This window comes from Pongo pygmaeus, chromosome 13 (genome assembly GCF_028885625.2).
Source record: "Pongo pygmaeus isolate AG05252 chromosome 13, NHGRI_mPonPyg2-v2.0_pri, whole genome shotgun sequence".
Taxonomy (NCBI): domain Eukaryota; kingdom Metazoa; phylum Chordata; class Mammalia; order Primates; family Hominidae; genus Pongo; species Pongo pygmaeus.
The window spans coordinates 44,353,322-44,373,700 of NC_072386.2; the positions used below are offsets into that span (position 1 = coordinate 44,353,322).

General features: G+C 36.3%; 1 protein-coding gene across 22 annotated transcripts in view; it reads left to right on the top strand.

Annotated features, from left to right (window-relative positions):
• The window catches only part of MPDZ (multiple PDZ domain crumbs cell polarity complex component), a 180,127-nt gene that overhangs the window by 116,019 nt on the left and 43,729 nt on the right, over positions 1-20,379 (top strand). For all 22 annotated transcript variants that reach the window (XM_063649516.1, XM_063649522.1, XM_063649524.1 and 19 more), the window contains 4 exons: positions 1,199-1,397; positions 6,964-7,068; positions 11,635-11,727; positions 19,038-19,215. In XM_063649516.1, the coding sequence (XP_063505586.1) occupies positions 1,199-1,397; positions 6,964-7,068; positions 11,635-11,727; positions 19,038-19,215 (575 nt within the window). The remainder of the gene's footprint in view (positions 1-1,198; positions 1,398-6,963; positions 7,069-11,634; positions 11,728-19,037; positions 19,216-20,379) is intronic.

Here is a 20,379-nt window from a genome sequence, read left to right on the forward strand (position 1 = left end):
CTACAGACTGTGCTGAGCAAGTGTGTTGTGTATTACTATAACAGGAAACTATTGAAGAGTTGCAGCCAAGGGACTGATAGGATATTACTTGTCTTTTTTTTTGTAATGGCCTCTGTGTCTTCTGAGGGAAGTATGCATTGAAGGAGACAATCATGGAAGGCAGGTGACCAGTTAGGAAGAAGGCTTTTGCAAAAAGTCAGGCAAGAGAAGGTGTTGACTTAGTCTGGAGTTAGTGTCTAAATGGAAAAAGGTAAATGGATTCAAGATAAATTTTGAAGATAGAAATGACAGGATTTGGTGTTGGATTAAATATAGGGGATAAGAGAGACGTATGCATCAAGAAAGACCCCAGTATTTCTACTTTGAATAATGGAGGGTAGTGTGGTAGTGCAATTTACCAAAAAAGGGAAGAAAAATGGAGAAATAAAGTGAGGTGAAAAATTGCAGGTTCAATTTTATACGTGCTAAGATTGCATTTCCTGTGAGACATCCAGGGGATGTGAAAAGAGGGCAATTTAATATCCAAATTAGAAGCTTAAAGAAGTTCAGAGATAAAATGGAAATAGATTAAGATTAAGTTCATATAAATTCATTTCAACAAATTGTTATACTTTCCCACACCACTGTGATAGGCTCCAGGTATGAAGACTTCAATACAGGCTTCTTGATGTTAGGAATTCTGTGCTATGCTGTTATCCTAAGCAACCAACATAGTACTTGGCACATATTAGCCATATAGTAAATAGATCCTGAATGAACAAGTGATAAAGAATTAAGGTAATAGCAGATAATTGCTTAATTTATATGATGAATGTTCCTTTTTTAGTCCTTTTATTCTCTTTTATGTGTAAAAGATGAACTAAATTGTAAAACTGATTTGATACTATCATAGTACTCTCCCTGAGAGACCTTTCTATTCAAGGGGTCAGTGCATCACATGGTCTAAATTACATTCATTCCACAATGTAGATCTGTTTTGTTTATAATGTATTGACTATATACAATTTCACAAACATTTACAATTTACTTAAAAATATTTTTTGTTAGAAACACTTTTTCCTGTTTTTGCTATGCTTTTTATTGACTAAAATGTTACTTGTATTTTTTAATTTATAAATCATAGAAATTATTAAATTCAAATTAAAATGAATTGGAAAATCATGTATTTAATTATATTTGCATTTCTCTTTTCCTATAGGAATGACAGTTAGTGCTAATAAAGATGGCTTGGGGATGATCGTTCGAAGCATTATTCATGGAGGTGCCATTAGTCGAGATGGCCGGATTGCCATTGGGGACTGCATCTTGTCCATTAATGAAGAGTCTACCATCAGTGTAACCAATGCCCAGGCACGAGCTATGTTGAGAAGACATTCTCTCGTTGGCCCTGACATAAAGTAAGTATCATTTGGAGCCCAGTTTAACTTGGGAAATTCAGGAATTTCAATTAATCAGAATTCTTTTTCAGTATTCACTTCTGTTTGAGATACAAACGTTATCACATTTTTTTTAACATAAATCACTCAAGAAATTGACTATTTTTGAGTAGTTCTCGACTGTAAGTTTAGTTTCTTTGAGACTATAACAATATTAAAAATTTGGAAATGTTGCTTTGTATTTTTAATTATACTTCTCCAGTGATTTCTACAACAACCATAGAAGTGAGGGGTGCAATGATTCTCACAGAGCAAGAGGGCCCACTTTTAGGATCTTGGAAAGATGTTTGGATTGGCTTCGATATAAGGAATTGTACCGTACCTAATTGACCTGTGTGAATCCTAGAACTAAGACAGTTCTTTAAGGGCCAGGCATGCAAAAGACAACATAAAACAGTGTCCATCTGACCCAAAACTTACCCTTTCTTGAGCTATCTCATGACCCCAGGGGATAGACCAATATGTTGATATGGTCTGTTTGTAGGTCATGGAGGATATTTTGTCAGGAAGTGCTTAAAATTTCTGATAACCCCATAATGTACTAAAAGCACATCATATATGTGGTTTGTTTTTTAAGTCACTAAACATTCCTTGAGCCAACATAAAAATCAGCCGATTACTTTATTGTGACACTTCATCAATGTGGCGTTTTCCTCTAGTATTAATCATTGAATATTTGTTTTTAATGTATGAGGGATAACATCATAAAATAAGAGCTCAGGGAAAGATTGTTTACCTAAAGTCGATGTAATGATTACTAGTATGGGGGACTTTTTTGTATTAATGTTATTTTACCGACTACATTTTCTATTACTAGTCCTTTTGCAAAGTATGTATTGCTAGGGCTTAGGTAACAAAAGCTATACAGACTGTTTTTCATTCTGTGGTCAATAAAAAGAAGAAAAGTATATACCATTTGGAGCAGATTCTGCTGTCTTATATAAAAGAAGTATTATTTTTAGGCAAAATCTTCACTAGTGAGCTTTCGTATTTTTGTATGCTTTTTTGACTTTTATTTACAGTTGAACAGATCATCAGATCATGTTACTGTTCCTTAATTGCCTTATAATAATTGGAGTACAAGTAAACATCATTAAAAATGTCAGTCCTTTTATCATAAGAAAAGAGAAACTTCAAGTGTTTTCCTTACCACTTATGGCCAGCGTTCCATGACCAGATCATGTGGAGACTATGTATTTATTGCAGGGTTTTAGTTTATGTGGATTAGATGTAGTATAAAATGAAGATGGCCTAGTAACTGTTCATCTGATTTGTTGTGCCGTGATGTACATTTATGCTGTGTGTGCTGATACCAGTCTGCTGCCCACTTTTTGGCATTCTGATCACCAGAATTAGTACTTGGTACTAGCCCTACCCCTCAGTTCTAATGTACTGCAGAACTTTAAGAGTGGTTAAAAAATAAGACCATTGTGACACCAGTTTGGCATAAGTCATGCATCTGGTCAGCTCTAGAAAACTTTTGAAGTACATTTTCAGGCTCAAAGTGTTTTTTCCCCTTTCCTCATTTTTTTGTTGTGTATTTCCGTTTCCCCTCTCCCACTGATTCGGCAGAATTTACCCTGTCATGTGGGCAGAAGCTTTATTATGACTATGAAGGGTATCTAGAGAGCTAGCTTCATAAGTACTTGCTTTAGGATCTCAGGAGGCAAAATGTACTATAGAATCTTAAATTATTTTAAAAAGAAGAAAAATCATACAACCTTCCCTCCTCTGGAAATCAATCATCCATTCGTTCAGTCAGTCAGTCTCTCTCTGGTGTACGTAAACACACATGCAGACATTCAAAAAACGTTGATTTCTTCTCACATGCCTTAAAGATGCTCTGATTCAAATGGTTATAGCTTAACTCATTGAGTAATGATAAAAATAAACTAAAATCATCCTTACATAATGCTTTTTCAGAAAAAAAAAATATGTTAGATTTTAAAACACAAAGAGCCATTTAGGTTGACCAGGGCTGAGCAGCATGTTCTGTGCATTTTGCATGAAGTATTTTTGGCCCTTACCACTTGTTTTGTGAAGCAAAAGATTTAGAATTACCTTGAAAGCTATGTGAATAATCTTCCCAAAAGGAACATTTAGTCCTTCCATTACTCTGAATAGAACCATAACATTGCCTCGGGCCCATTAAGCTTTGTGCTCATTACCTGGATCTAGGCTCCATCCACATCTCTTTCTCATTATTTTTCTTTATGAACCTAGCTTAATCTGGGTGGTGGTGGAGGGGTGTATTGTAGGAACTTTAAAAAAGGAGACTGTGGTTCAGTTACATAACTGATTGGTTTTAGGGAAAGCATTGCTTATTGAGACAATGCACTGGATTTCTTTTTCGCCATTTACGATAGATAGCTAGGAACTTTTGTGTGTGTGTGTTCATGCATGCATGGGTAGATAATTTGAGTTTCAAGAGTTCAAGAACAGCCAGTTTAAGATCCAGGTTTCGTTATTTTCTATGGAAAACCAGATGCGAAGCCTCACCAGAATGCATTCTGTTTCACTTCTCCCTCCACCTTGCCAGGAGCTCTTATATTTCTGTAATAATAGCCAGGGTTTTGTGCTTAGCAGCAGCTGCTTATAACATCTGCCAGATAATTACTGAGCTGAATCAGAATTCACCTGCCTTAACCTAAAGTGTGGGATGAATTCCTGATCAAGGAATAAAAGACTGATTGCAGTTACATTTTTTCATGCTTGTTAATAATCACTGCTATAGACACTAGTAAAGAGCAGATGCTTTTCTGGGGGAGGTGTAGATGGGAGGGAGGTGGAAAGGGGGAAAAAAAACAAGCAGGAGCCCCCACTTTTAACTACATATGTATGCATCTCACATTCAGCACAAGACATTGACATTTGTTAACACCATTGTAAAAAGATGCCGCGGCGTATGCTTCACATTCTAGATTTTCTGCAGCACGTGCTGACGATCGAGCCCCCTTTTATGTGTGAGTATCAGTGATTCGAAAGCTCATTATGGCTGTGTGTTACAACTTGTCTGTGAAAACAATTTTGTGCTTTTGTAATGTCCCAATGCAAGGATAGATCCAGATATAGATTTTGTATGTACATTTTAGATTGTTTTCTTTGTTTAAATAAGAACATAAAATCCAACAGAGCTATGAGATTGTTACGTTTTCACATTGTACTGATGATTGTGAACTCATTTGAAAATCATATTTTCCAATTATGAAGCTTTCAAGCTCCTTTGTAAGGGAACGATCCTGTCTGCACGTGCAGGAATAGTCTCTGCATTAATAGCCATATCACATTTCAGCATCTCTAATGGTATTCTTTTTTCTTCTAGTCCATGTGTAACCAAAAGTTAGTCAGTGTGTATCCAAAAGTTAGTTTGAATTTTTAATTCAACTCTCAAATAAGCATTTTCAGTGTGTTTTTGCAGCTCATAATTTAGCTTTGGCATTTTTGCTGGAGATTTGGAGGTTTTGTATGATCCTGTGACCAGGCTTGTGCTAGCCTGGCTCTGCATGTTCTGTTGCATTGTGGGATGCTTGTTCTGGTGGCCTCACTCTCTGTAGTGGCTAAATAGTTAGGAAAACTACCGTCTCTACTCTTTCTCACTGCTGCGCAAAGTATCAGAAAAATATTTGTAAATGCCTCCACTCCTCACCTTTCGGTAAAATAAAAAACAACTTTGAACAAATATAAAGAAAAACTCATTTTTAACATTGTTTGGGATGGAAACATCTTTACCTTCTTTCTTAAACCAATAAAAAATTAAAGACTTTGTACTCATTGCTATTATTTTTGCTATTCTATCCTGCCTTTCTTCCCTGACCTTTTCCTGGCTTTTTAAACTTACGTTTTATTTATATAAGTTTTACTGAATCTTCAGGAATAATACCAGTTTTCTTGAATAGGCTTTTCACATTTTAGGTTTTATGTTTATCTTTATTTTATTTTTTCATTGTTTAAAATATAATCAGTCTTCTTTCCTGACATAATGTATTGTTTGAAGGGCTAAAAGCAAGTTTGCTATTCAATATATTTTTGTAGCACCTTAGAGAAGATGTCTTTATAGATGAATACATTAAATAGGGCCAGAATTAGAATGCAACTTTTTCAGCTAGCCTAGTCTTAAATCCATTGATCTGTACTTTGATTCATTTTTTGACCTTTGAGGTAAGAGTGTCACGAAGAGATTCCCAGAGGCTCCACGTATTCTGCCTGAGTGATCAGTATAACCAGGAGAGCTGATGACCTGTGAGAGCACTCACTTCTATTTGGATTGTGCTTCTCAGCTTACAGTAGCTTCCCAAAAGTGACATCCTTTTTGTGGTAGAGGGTATGGAGGTTCAGCAGTGGTGATTTACCCCATGACACTCTGCGTGGTAGCAGAACTGTGTCTTCCGACTCCAAACCCAAGTGACCTCACACTTTGAAGTGAAAGAGTGAATGCTTCCTATAGAATAACCAATATATTTGAAATTATGTATACTCCTCCTTCAGTAAATTATGACATTGGTATAAATTTTTATTTTATTACAACATAAAAGACAATCTTTTTATCTTTGCCCTCCAGTGCTGAGGTTTTGTATACTTATTATTTTAACAGATAAATTATGGACAGATGATTTAATAATCTTTGTGATTTCTAATTTTTAGTTGCACAAACATGCCGTATTGAGTTCAGATACAGTATTTCTCTTATGTTACTATTCATTAATTTGAAGATCTTGAAACAGCTTACTTTAAAAAGTATGTCCACCATGTCAGAAGCAGTACAGCAGTAAACTTGAATTTTCATTTATCAGTTTCTAAACATTACAGCAGGAGTCAGCATCTGGCACAGTGTCTTCCACATAATAGGCATTCAGTCAGTACTTGTTGAATTAGTAAATGGCCATTCACGTGTAAATAGTAGTCTTTTCTTTGAGACCAAAGTGAATTTTAAAAAATTGCTACAAATTAGTAAGAGTCTTTCCATAAACTCAAATGGTTTAATCTCATACTTCAGACTTGAGAGTTCATAACTTAATAGAGCTAACATAATTATTGATAATGCTTGTTAATCTCTAGAATTAATTATGTGTTATAGAAAGATGCAAAGTAATTTGTGATATTCAGCATTTTAATAGAGTATACCTAATTTGTTTCTGCTAGAGATCCCGGAAATCTTTGGGCAAAATTAATGTTATTACTGACAGTCATTATTCTAGGGATTTATAGATCTTCCTAATTTTAAAAAAATTGTTGTTAGCCTTTTCATTTGACAATATAAATAATTGTTTTCCTTCTCTGCATGATGATTGGTAAACACATAGTTAATCAGCAGCATTTAAAAACTTAGTTTCTGTTGTTATTCTTCCCTATAGAATACTTTATCCTATTGAAGTTTGGATTCTCTGCTGAATATACTGATTAAATAAGTTGTATGAAAAAGTAGGGAGAAAGGGACAATATGATTTGTTTCCTTTATTTTGGAAGCTTTTCCTAACAGTTAGGCAAAATATTATTTCCCTTCACTTCCATGGATTCTGGTTTGTTCCAGAATTACTTATGTGCCTGCGGAACATTTGGAAGAGTTCAAAATAAGCTTGGGACAACAATCTGGAAGAGTAATGGCATTGGATATTTTTTCTTCATACACTGGCAGGTAAGTGAAACATTAAATCTAATACAATGAGTGGTACAGCAAGTTGTAGAGAATTTGGAATTCAGAGTCAGGGAGGACTAGAGCAAAGAAAAGGTCTGAATCCTTTTCCTCTTTCAAGATTTTAAAAAATATTCTTCCCTTTCCCTCAATTATATAAGTAATTATTATATAGTATGGAAAATTTGAGAAATATATAAATATTCAAATTAATAAATTAATATTTAATTCTACCACACAATGTAGCACTTTTAACATGTTGAGTTTTGATAATTTGCCCCAAATGAGTATTATTCCATTAATTTCTTAGAACCTAAGAAATTGTATGATTTTTTTACTCTTTACTATTAGCAAACTTCTTCAGAAATGTTATTTATTCTTTTATTAACATGCATACAAATTCAGAATTTTTTTTTTTTTTTTTTTTTTTGAGGCGGAGCCTCACTCTGTTGCTCAGGCTAGAGTACAGTGGTGCCATTACAGTTAACTGCAGCCTCTACCTGCTGGGTTCATGCGATCCTCCCACCTCAACCTCCCAGGTAGCTGGGATTATAGGCGTGTGCCACCACCTCAGGCTAATTCTGTATTTTTTGTAGGGATGGGTTTTTGCCATGTTGCTCAGGCTGGTCTCAAACTTCTGAGCTTAAGCAGTCTGCCCACCTCGTCCTGCCAAAGTGCTGGAATTCACAGGCATGCACCACCATGCCTAGACCAGAAACATTTTTTATTTGTAATTTTCTTGCTCTTTTGGAGAATGTTGAGCTGAAACTGTTAGCATATATGCATGTTAGGAAACAGTGTTTGGCTTTTTAAAGGCACTTGATATACAAAGTATTAAGAGCCTCTAAATAATAAAGGGAACGTTTTCTTTTTTCTTGGGAAAGGCAGGAACTGGGTTTTGATGCTGCTTCTGACTGAGTCAAGATCAGGGAGAGAAATAATGTCAAACTGCTTTTCCATGAAGAATGTACCATTTTACACTCTCAGTTGTGGGCCTGTGTTTTTCAGTTGTGCTGGCAAGTGACTACCAAATTTCTTGTAAGCATGTGGTAGAGCAGAAATGGCCTTGCAAGCACTCTGAGGTCTTCTCAGAAGAGAGAGTTCTACCATTCTTTTTTCTGGGTTTTTTTTTTTTTTTTGAGACAGAGTTTCACTCTTGTTGCCCAGGCAGTGCAGTGCAATGGTGCAAATTTGGCTCACTGAGACCTCTGCCTCCCAGGTTCAAGTGATTCTTCTGCCTTGGCCTCCTGAGTAGCTGGGATTACAGGTGCCCGCCACCATGACCAGCTAATTTTTTGTATTTTTAGTAGAGATGAGGTTTCACCATGTTGGCCAGGCTGGTCTTGAACTCCTGACCTCAGGTGATCCACCGGCCTCGGCCTCCCAAAGTGCTGGGATTATAAGTGTGAGCCACCATGTCTGGCCGAGTTCTACCATTCTTTAGAGGATGTCAGAACATCCCAGAACACCACGGTCTCCAGTGACCTTGCATTCATTGTGATCTTGCTTTACTGATTCCTCTGCACATTACAGATGACTACAGAATACAGAAAGTGTCAGGGAAGGGGAAGGTATGTTATTTGTTTAATAAAGGAAAGGAATGGCATGGTCCTTGGGGCCTCATGAATATTATGGGAAAAGGAGTATAATTGTCCCTCATTATCTGTTGGGGATTGGTTTCAGGACTCCCCATGGATACCAAAATCCACAGATGCGCAATCCCTTATATAAAATGGTGTAGTATTCGCACATACCCTATGCACATTCTCCCATGTAGTTTAAATCATCTCTGGATTCCTTATAATACCTAATACAATGTAAAAGCTATGTCAGTAATTGTTATATATATATATTTAAATAATGACAAGAAAAAAAAGTCTGCACATGTTTGTTGCAGATGCAACCATCAATTTTTTCCCAAATATTTTTGGTCTGCTGTTGGTTTAATCCATGGATATTGGACCCAAGGATACGAGGGATAGGGGAGACACCTATATTTACTTTACACTTACAAAGCTCAGCCACACTCCAGGATTTCCATTGTAGGGTTAATGGCATGAGTTGGTTATAGTTTCCTGGTGCTTCCTGTCAAACTGGTAAAATCAATTATTTCAATGTCTCTCTGAAATATTGTATCAAATGACTTACTTAAAGAATACACCAGGTAACATCTGAGTCCTGTTAAGTTCTAGGGCCTTAAAATACTCAAAAGTTATTAGAAAGAAAGCCACTTTGAGCACTGTGCTTCCTCCAAGCACAGACAAGAGAATGGCCTGGATTGTCCTGTGCTGTGACTAGCTGCTTCACTGCAGAGAAAGTATATTTTCTGTGGATATCAGAATGCTTAAAATAGAACAAACGGATATGCATTTTTGGTGGAACAATCTGCAGCAGAGAAAGGTTAAGTAACTTTCCCTCAGCTAATAAGTGCCAGAGCCAAGTATAGAACGTAAGCATCCTCCATGTTCTTACCATTGGAGGCAAGGAAGGAATTGCACAAGTCTACGAAGCATGTGCCATATAAAAATATGTGGCAGTTTAGCATGGAAGTTAAGAACTCAGGTTTTATGGTAAGATGGCCTCAATCCAAATCTCACCTGTGCTGTCTGCCAGTGTCTTTCTCATCATGTGTCTTTCTCACCATGTGACTTTCTGCCAGTTACTTTACCTGGTACATATTTGCAGATATAAAGAGATCTACTTATTATAGTTGATAACAATTTTGTTGGTATTCAGTGGTTTAACACAGTGGAAAAGCAGTTGATTGACTTCTTTCTTGGCTAAGTGCATGCAGGAAGACATGACACTTGAGTCCCTGAAACCACACACTAAGATGAGTAAACAATAATCAGCACCTATAGAGGAGCATATATGGGGTTTGAGAAAGGATTCAAGATTATAGAATCATCTGAAGAGACTGGGGTCCTTGTATTGGATTATTCAGGATATTTATCTTCTTGTACCTAAAAAGGAAGAAGCAAGATGCAATGTGGCTACAGTGTTTCTGAATAGCTCCCACTGCTTAGGCTTTAGGCCTAAGGACCTCCCTCCATCCCCTGGCTGTCACTGAATATTTTAAGGACTGTTTCTAAGTTCTAATTCTTGTCTGTCTTCTAACTCTGCTTTCTTCATCATACTCTCTCCTGTTGTATTTCCAGGTTAGCGCTAGTTTTTGCCTCTCTGCCTTGCATCCTCTGGACAAAGATTTCACTTTTACTATTTCTCTGTCAACTCTTTGACATCGTTTTTAGGATCTCCCTCTTGGAGCTCTTCCCACCAGTCCTACCCTAGTGTCAGACTTAGACTCTAGGAGCCCTACCCTCATTCAGAGCTTTATTCTTTAATTGCACAGGAGGGAAATTCAAACACAAAACCAATGGGTAGGACCTATAGCAAATAGATTTTATTCTAATAGCTTAAAAACAAAAACTTAACATTCAGGTCCAAGAAAGAATGAGATGTTCTTGGAGAGCCTGGACGTTTGCTTGCCAGAAATGTTGCAAAGCGCATTCAAGCTCAGATGGATGACTGGATTAGATGACTTCTGATCTTGAATTCAAAATATTGTATCAGTTGAGAGAGTTCAGTATTCCTGTCAGGGGAGAATGGCTGTAATTTTACATACTTTCTTTTGATTCTTCAATTTCTGTAAATATCAACTGAAAACATTTGTTGAATCAGAATTTTTATAGCCTTCTCTGCTTTAAGAGGAATATGTGGACATGTTTCTTTAGAAATCCAATTTTTACCAACAGCCAAGGCACAGGCCATAATCAGTTTAACCATTCTCTATTGTCCTCTCAGCGTCATTTATTGATGTAAAGTATTCCTTTGGACTAACAAAATATTTCTTGATGTTGTTATTATTGTACAGTTTTCTTTACAGTCAATGAGTAGACTGGACACATTTTGTTACATGCCTGGCATTTGGCAAAATCTAAATTGCTACAGAAACGGAAGGTGACCTTGAACACAGACGCGTTATAAACTGCTTCCATTAAGAAGTATTCTGTGCCAGGTTCCTCTGGATGGGGTGAAGCTGGACCAAAGCCTTTCACTTAATTTTTTAAAAATGGAAAGAAAATCATTGGTCCATCCTTAGGAAGCAGAGATACTAAACTCTTGGCAAACTTGATTAGAAATTCATTCAGAACAGAGTTCAGGGCTGTGCATACATGCTTAAAACCTACATGGTGCTTCTAGCTTCTTGCACATTATAGGAATTTAAGACATGCTCGTTCAATGGGTTTTCTTTACAAACCTGGTATTTATCCCATTTTCCCCATTCCTTTCCTTTATGCTCCTATGTCTCATCAGGGAAAAAACAGACTAGACAAGAGTCTTAGTGTTCAGCTCTACGCTATGGTAGGTTGATTCTAAAGCAAGATTTTAATTTTGTTTGGTTAGGTTTTTCTTCCCCCCGATGTAAAAATATTTTATACTTATGGGCGTGTATGGTGAAAATATAAAACAGTCCTGCATTTTTAGCTAAATCAATAGTAGAGTACATATAATCTTGCATGTTTTTACTAGGATTTTGGGGTACTCATTGTGTAATTTTTTAACCAGAGACATTCCAGAATTACCAGAGCGAGAAGAGGGAGAGGGTGAAGAAAGCGAACTTCAAAACACTGCATATAGCAATTGGAATCAGCCCAGGCGGTAAGGACTATTTCTGTCTTCTGTCCATTCAATGGATATATAGTGTTTAAAGATAAGCAGGTGTGGTTTCAAGTACTGGATTACAACTTGCTTCTTGTCATATCGGGTGAGTTGTTTAATACTTCTAACCCATAATTTTTTCATGTATACAGTGGAGAGAATAATGTGTAACACACAGGGTTAAAACTAACATATATGGAGATATCTGGCACATAGTAGGGACTAAATTAAAGAAAATTATGCATAGATAGTTGGAATGGATAATACATTCTGTAGAGTTTTATCTTAGGTATACCAAAAAGTATTCATTTAAATTTTACCTAGCATTTGTAGAAACTAGATAGGCAAACATATATATTCAAAACATGTGTGTGTGTAAAAGTACCCTTGTAGCCTTGTTACCACAGGCCGAGTTTATCCTAAGTCATAATCTGTCTAGCACCAGTTTCATGTATAATAGATAAGATGACATCCTCAAATATACTTAGATGTATCACGTGCATCACTAAAACATACTGATGTGTTTATGCTGAGTAAAATCAACTTTAGTTTAATAGGAATTTACTGAGTCCTGATTATGGACCTAGACTTAATGCCAATGATTTTGTGAATAACAAGGAAATAAATAGAAGATGCAAATCCTGCCTCAAGGAACCTCTAATGTACTTGGCTGGGCAAGATGTAGAGACACATGAAACAATTTAAGAACACAAGATATTTCACCTTAAGAGTAAAACATAGGTAATCAGTGGACATCCACCCCAAACAGACCTAAAGGTCACCATCACAATGGTGCTTTGTGTTCAGTAAACATTAATATTTGTTATATAGTGAATAAATAAAATGCTCAAGAGAAGAATTTGTAATATTCATAAATGCCAGTGCAATTTAATGATGTCCCCTGCCCACCAGTGATAACCTGCAGCCATCACATTTAAATATTTTTAAAATATAAAAAACATTATTTTATGTTGCTTTCAAAGAAGCAGCATGTATTTCCAGCCATCTAACATGAATTTCTTATTTGAATTTCTTCAAAAGTCACTTAACTCACTTAAAAAAATCCCAAGCTCTTCATAGTGCTGCCTACATTGAGAACAGGGTATAAGTGCTAGATCTGTGGCAGAAAATATATTCTGAGGTGTTAAGTGTCTTATTTATTTGTGGATAGAGGTAGAAATAAGTTAAATGAAACTGTTTTGTAGCAGGTAGTCATAGTGATAAAGTTGAATTTTTTAGGAGGACAGTAATCACAGGAAAAAAAGATGGGTTGGTCAGTTTTAGTAACAATATTATGAGAGGAAAAGTAGATTTTAGAAGGTGATATAGTTTGGCTCTGTGTCCCCACCCAAATCCCATCTCGTAGCTCCCATGATTCCCACATGTTGTGGAAGGGGCCCTGTGGGAGATTGAATATGGGGGCGGGTCTTTCCCATGCTGTTCTCCTGATAGTAAATGGGCCTCAGGAGACCTGACGGTTTTAAAAACGGGAGTTGCCCTGCACAAGCTCTTTATTTTGCCTGCTGCCATCCACATAAGATGTGACTTGCTCCTCCTTGCCTCTGTCATGATTGTGAGGCTTCCCCAGCCATGTGGAACTGTAAGTACAATAAACCTCCTTCTTTTGTAAATTGCCCAGTCTCAGGTATTTCTTTATCAGCAGCATGAAAAAGGATTAATACAGAAGGCAGTATGCAAAATGGTTGGTGTCAGTAAGAGCCATATTAGAATTTTGGCTCTGATACTTTCTAAGACAAGTTTCTTAATCTCTGCTAGGTCTCTGCTACTTTATCTGTAAAATGAGGTTAATAATAGAATCTTTTGAATTTGGGGGAAAATTCAGTGTCATCTAAAATCCTTAGCAGAGTGCCTGGCACATAGTGAGTCAGTGGTTGGCTTTGTCTATATTAATAAAATATTTGTCACTGGTACCTAAACAAAGAGAAAGCCTTTGACACAGAAATCATGAAATTTTCTTATGAGAAAGAAGAACATAACTTCTGGACTGGAAAATTTTTATGCTTTTAACCTTCATGCAATCCTAAGGATAGCTCTAAAGGTGCTAACAACCTTACGTGAAGAATACCTCCAAAGATTCCATAAATCCTTCTAAGAAGGTACTCTGTACTCACTAGTGTAGTGGTTCCTCTAGATTCACTAAGCTACTTCTAGGGGAAGTTCATAGAACATAAGAAGAAAGCTTAATGGAGTAACCAGAGCTTTTAATAAATTAGGAGTTAGTGTTGTGAACATGGTTCATAGCATTGAAAACATGATGGGACAGTCATTCATGAAATCAACAAAAATGTACTTTGTATGAAAATAGAGAATTTTTTTAGCAAAATACAAATTTTAAGATTATAAAATAGGTTGTATTTTATTTTGCATGTGATTTTCATTTTACACAATTGATATTATACTACTACATGTATTATTCTCCATTTTGCTTAATTTTTCTCTCAATTCTTGACATTTTGTAAATCTATCAAGCTTGATACTTAAAGATCTAATTCATTCAATTTAGTTGTTGTGTTGCATTTCAATATGTGAATATACCATAGTTTATTCATTGTCAGATTCATATTAGATAGTTAATAATTATTTGCTATTATAATAATTCTGTTCAGTAAATATATTTATTTCTTTATACTTACACATGAAAATTTATCTAGGGAATATATCCAGAAGTGGAATTGGAATTGCTGGCCTGTAAGTTTATATGCATTTTTTACTTTCAGTTGTCAAATTGCTTTTTAAGGTTGCTATACCAATTATTATTGTTATTTTTTTGAGACAGAGTCTCGCTCTGTTGCCAGGCTGGAGTGCAGTGGCACGATCCTGGCTCACTGCAACCTCTGCCTCCAGGGTTCGAGCGAATTCTCCTGCCTCAGTCTCCTAAGTAGGTGGGACTACAGGCACGCACCACGATGCCCAGCTAATTTTTGTATTTTTAGTAGAGATGGGGTTTCATTGTGTTGGCCAGGATGGTCTCGATTTCTTGACCTCATGATCCACCTGTCTTGGCCTCCCAAAGTGCTGGGATTACAGGCGTGAGCTACCGCACCTGGCCGCTATACCAATTTTTATTTCTATTTCCAATATATGAATGTTCCCTTTTCCCCACATTCTTGTTACCACATCATATGATCATTTTTAAAAAAGTTTTTTGTCAATCTAATGGGTGGAAAATGGTACTCTTTCTTAATAAACAAGGTGTGGTGGGTATAACAGGATTGATCAGGTAGGGTGAACATTTGCTCATTTGTTGTATGGATTGAGTTTCAGTTTCATATCTTGCTTTCATTACTGCAGTAATCATCACCTTCATCACCACCACAACCACCACCATCATAACTAGTAATAAAAGATTTATTGATTGCTTATTATGTGCCAAAGCTTTTGTTTTGGACTCTACATGTATTAATTAATCCTCACAGAAACTCTGTGTAGAGACTCTTGTTGGCGGTATTTCACAGCTGAGGAAAGTAAGACAGAGACTAAGTAAATGCCCTGTGTCACATAATCATTAAGTAGCAAAAGAGCAGGACTGGAACCCAGAGACTCAGTTCACAGCTCAGGCAATCTGGCCTCAGAGCTATGTTTTACCTGTGTCTTCCTGAATTTCATTCTTTTTAAACCTATGTATAAAACTCAAATAGGCTGCCTTTTTTTTCCCTACATAACGATCTCTGAAGTGAACATATTCTGTAGTTGTTTCTTTTCTAGGCTTCCTTTTTCTTTCACTGTGTTTCTATTCTCTGTTCAGTGAATAAATGAGTCTGGTTTCTCACTACTGTGTCATTTTGGCAGTTCTGTCTTTGATTATCTTCTTCATTGTTTTAAGGATTTACAACCTTTACTTCCAGGGAGGGTATTTTGCTATCTGTGCCAAACCCTATGAGAGCAAAGGTGCTATTATCCAAAGGTTACTTAACCTCTCTGTGTCTCTTCTCTTCTTTGTAAAATGGGGCCAGTGAGAATGTCTACCTTATAGGTATGATGTGAAAATTAAATGAAAGTATATGTAACTTACTCAGAGAATAATACTGAGGACATGGTAAAACCCTTAATAAACATTTGCTGTTACTTATGTTTTTTTGTATTACTCAAGAAGTCATAAGAATCACTTTCTAATTTGCACCAAACATAAAGAGCCCTTGGAGACATTTTCTTTCCTTCTTTCTTTTTTATTTTATTTATTTTATTCTTAAGAAAAGAGTTAAGGAGTCCTACTTATGTATTCTGGATTGTTAAATATTTACACTTGTGGCTGAACTTACTATATGTAAAATGTACTATATGTACAATGGCTAAACTTACTAACTCATTTGCCACTTTGCCTTAGGAACTGCTTTAAGAAAACAGGGAAGGGACAGTTGTGGTGGCTCATGCCTGTAATCTCAGCACTTAGGGAGGCTGAGATGGGAAGATTACTTGAGCTTAGGAGTTCCTGAGCCCAGGACATTGAGGTTGGAAGTCAAGGCTGCAATGGACTATGATCATGCCGCTGCACTCCAGACTGGGCTGCAGAATGAGACCCTGTCTCAAAACAAAAACAAAAACAAACAAAAACAGGGAAGGATGGTGGATGTTGGTTCTTTTCTGTCACAGAATTTCTGGAGTAAGAGAAAAAAATGAATAGGATTTTAACTAGTTTATTAACAAAATTTTTTAAGATGAAGGATCATGGTAAGGTCCTTTCAAACTAAACAGAGTTTCTAGAGTTATAGATTTGCAGTCAAGAAAAAGAGTTACTGGCCAAAGGAAGATGTGCCTCAGAGTCTACTTTCATTTCAGCTGATTCTCATCCTTTCCTCTCTGTGGTGCTCTTTCATCCCCAGCCTCTTCTTACCTCAATCATTTTGCAGGAGTCCTTACTTCAACCTTTCCTCTTCTCTAGGAACTCCTTAAATGTCAGTGTTGAAGACATGTTCGACAATGCTGTCTTACCCTACTTAATGTCCAACATTGTCTTCCTTTGTGCAGCATGGAGCAGATTGCAGGGTCTCATCATCTCCTTAAAGTTCTGTTTTGCCGATTTTCCTCCAACACCCTGAACTCTGACTCATCTCGGCCAAAGACTTCACTGCAAATCACCTTACTCTTTCTTACATCCTGCCTTTTCACAAGATGTATGTGCTTTAAATATACTCATAGCTCTTATAGCTATTTGCAGTTCTTACATATGAATTCATGTCTTTATTTTGTGGGTATAGGAAAGACAGAGGAATTAGCAAGCACCAGGGCCCCAAAGCAGGAGCATACCAGATGAACTTAAGGAATAGTAAGGAGATGATGTGGTAGCTAGAGTGGAGAGAGGAAAGTACAGAGCCCATGGCAGGTATATTAGTCCGTTTTCATGCTGCTGATATAGACGTACCCCGAGACTGGGGACTTTACAAAAGAAAGAGGTTTAATGGACTCACAGTTCCACATGGCTTGGGAGGCCTCACAATCATGGTGGGAGGTGAAAGGCACATCTCACATGGTGGCAGACAAGAGAAGAGAGCTTGTCACTGGGAAACTCCCCTTTATAAAACCATCAGATCTCATGAGACTTATTCACTATCATGAGAAAAGCACAGGAAAGACCTGCCCCCATGACTGAATTACCTCCCACCGGGTCCCACCAACAATAGGTGGGAATTGTGGGAGCTACAGTTTAAATTGAGATTTGGGTGAGGACACAGCCAAACCATATCAGCAGGGGAGGTTAGGGAGGTAGTGAGAGAATCATATCCTGTAGGATTTTGGCAGTCACTGCTCTTCATGTCCTGACTGTTAGTGACCAGGTCTACCTTGGCAAGAATGACTTCTCCTTCTACAGAGGTGAGTTTCTGACATAGTGTGTGCAGGAGTGTTCTTTCCCTTGATTTGGTTGCTAAGCTTAGAAGCTACTATCTGTTTAGCAGTAGCTGAATTTTTTGATTACTTAGTATATGTAATACTAAGATCCTGTAAAATCATCCTTTTACGCTGGTATGTGCCATAGCCTGGAGTATGAGTCCAGTTTCACTTATAACAAATCATTTTCAGAAATACATTAATATCAGATTCTACAAGACACATAATTGAGAAGGTATTTTAAACTATCTTTTACTACTAGTAAAACCTTAATAAATTGAGCAAAGTAATATTTGTAAAAATTAACATATATGACATTTTATTCCATTGTGTTAAAATATTTTTATTATTATTTTAAGCCATCTTAACCATTTTTAAGTGTACAGTTCAGTGGCATTAAGTACATTCACATTGCTCTGAAGTCACCACCACCGTCTAGCTACAGAACTTTTTTCATCTTGCAAAACTGTAATTCCATACCCAGTAAGCAATAGCTCACCTTTCTTCTCTCTTCCCATCCCAGACAACCACCATTCTACTTTCTGTCTCTATGAATTTGGTACCTCTAGGTACCTTATATGAGTGAAATTAAATGACATTTGTCCTTTATTTTACTTAGATGACTTCACTTCACTTAGCATAATGTCTTCAAGGTTTATTCATATTATGGTATGTTTCAGAATTTCCTTCTTTTTAAAGGATGAATAATATTGAATGTATATAGTATTTTATCTACTCATTTCTTGATAGATAATTGGTTTGCTTCTACCTCTTGGCTATTGTGAACATGGGTGTATAAATATTTCTTTGAGATCCTGCTTTGAATTATTTTGGGTATAATACCCACAAGTGGAATTGCTGAATCATATGATAATTCTATTTTTAATTTTTTGAGGAACCTATATACTCTTTTCCATAGCAGCTGCACCATTTTACATTTCTACCAACAGTACACAAGGGTTTCAAATGCTCTGCATCTTTGTTAATTTTTGTGTGTGTGCGTGTGTGTGTGTTTTTAGTAGGTAGTAGCCATCCTGTTGGATGTGAGATGGTATCTTACTGTGCTTTTGATTTGTATTTCCATAATATTTAGTGATGTTACACATCTTTTCATGTGCTTATTGGTCATTTATGTATCTTCAAGACACTTGCCCATGTTTTATACCACTTGTTTTTTTGTTGTTGTTGAGTTTTAGAAGTTCCCTTTGTATTCAGTATATGAATCCCTTATCAGATATGTTATTAGTAGATACTTTTTTCCTTTCTGTTGGTTACCTTTTTACCCTACTGAGAGTATCATTTGATGAACAGAAGTTTTTAATTTTGATAAAGTACATTTTATCTATTTTTTCTTTTGTTCTCTGTGCCTTTGGTGTTATATATAAGAAATCATTGCCAAATCCAGCATCATGAAGCTTTACCCTTATGATTTTTCCTAAGAGTTGAAAATTTTATTTATTTTTTAGGGTGGAACTCTGGAGAGAACCAAGCAAATCCTTAGGCATCAGCATTGTTGGTGGACGAGGGATGGGGAGTCGGCTAAGCAACGGAGAAGTGATGAGGGGCATTTTCATCAAACATGTTCTGGAAGATAGTCCAGCTGGCAAAAATGGAACCTTGAAACCTGGAGATAGAATCGTAGAGGTACCCTCTAGTGAGCTCTCTGTGCTAAAAATTTTTTTTTGTTTTGTTTTATTTATTTATTTTTTAAATTTTATTATTATTATACTTTAAGTTTGAGGGTACATGTGCTAAAATTTTTCACCTGCTCCATCCTTTGTACCAAGGGAATTGTCATCTTCATACTAGTTACTCAACCCAGCATTCGAGTAAAATATGTGTGTGGTTAAATTATTTCTTTCTTATTTGTTTATTTTCATACATAATTTTCTCTTATGTATATAATGACAGATTATATGTTTTGATATAGACTGATGTTTGGAGATAAAGCCAACCATTTAAAAAAAATTGGCTCCAAGGTAAAATAATTATGTTCTGTTTGAAAGAACAAAGCACAATTCTTAGGGAAAAATTTTGAATTAAGATTACATAGACATACAATGTATGTATATGTACACACACAAAATGTAGATATAATTAAGTTAGTGAGATTTTATTTCAATAAGTACTTTATTATCATTTCATTGCAGATAAACTTTGTTGGATGAGTTTTTTTTCCAAGTGAGTCTTTTTTAGTAAAATATTTAATGCTGACACCTCAGTTACCTTTCATGTAAATCCTTCTCAGTCGAAGCCAGGATCTCGCTCCTTTTCAGTGCTGTGTTCATTCATCAATGAAGGCTGTGTATGTGTGCCTGTGTGCATGTGTGTGCACATGTATGTGCATTTTGTTATGTGTTAGAAGCATGTCAAGTTGTGTGTAATCTCTTAATTCAAAGCAAAGTTCAATATTTTAAATAGACTCTCCTCTCATAAGTCACTCACTCATTTACTCAACAAATATTCCTGGAACAGCTGTTGCATTCCAGGTGCTATAACAGGCTCTGGGCATCCCACAGTAAACAAGGCACTGTGCCTGCCTGCCAAGTGGGACAGACTTGACAAGTAATCAAGTCACTTCAGAACAGTGTGATAAATTATTTGATTGGGATAGGCATAATTTTATTTAGAAGGATAGAGAAAGGAGTACCTGACCCAGATTTTCTGAGTTTTCAGGATTTACAGAGTAGACTAAAAGAGACAACTTGCAAATAAAGACAATTTTATTACCACTTTAATGACCATTATATTTGCTTTATACAAGTGACTCTCATTTTCTAAACCCATATAACTTACACATTGGAAGAC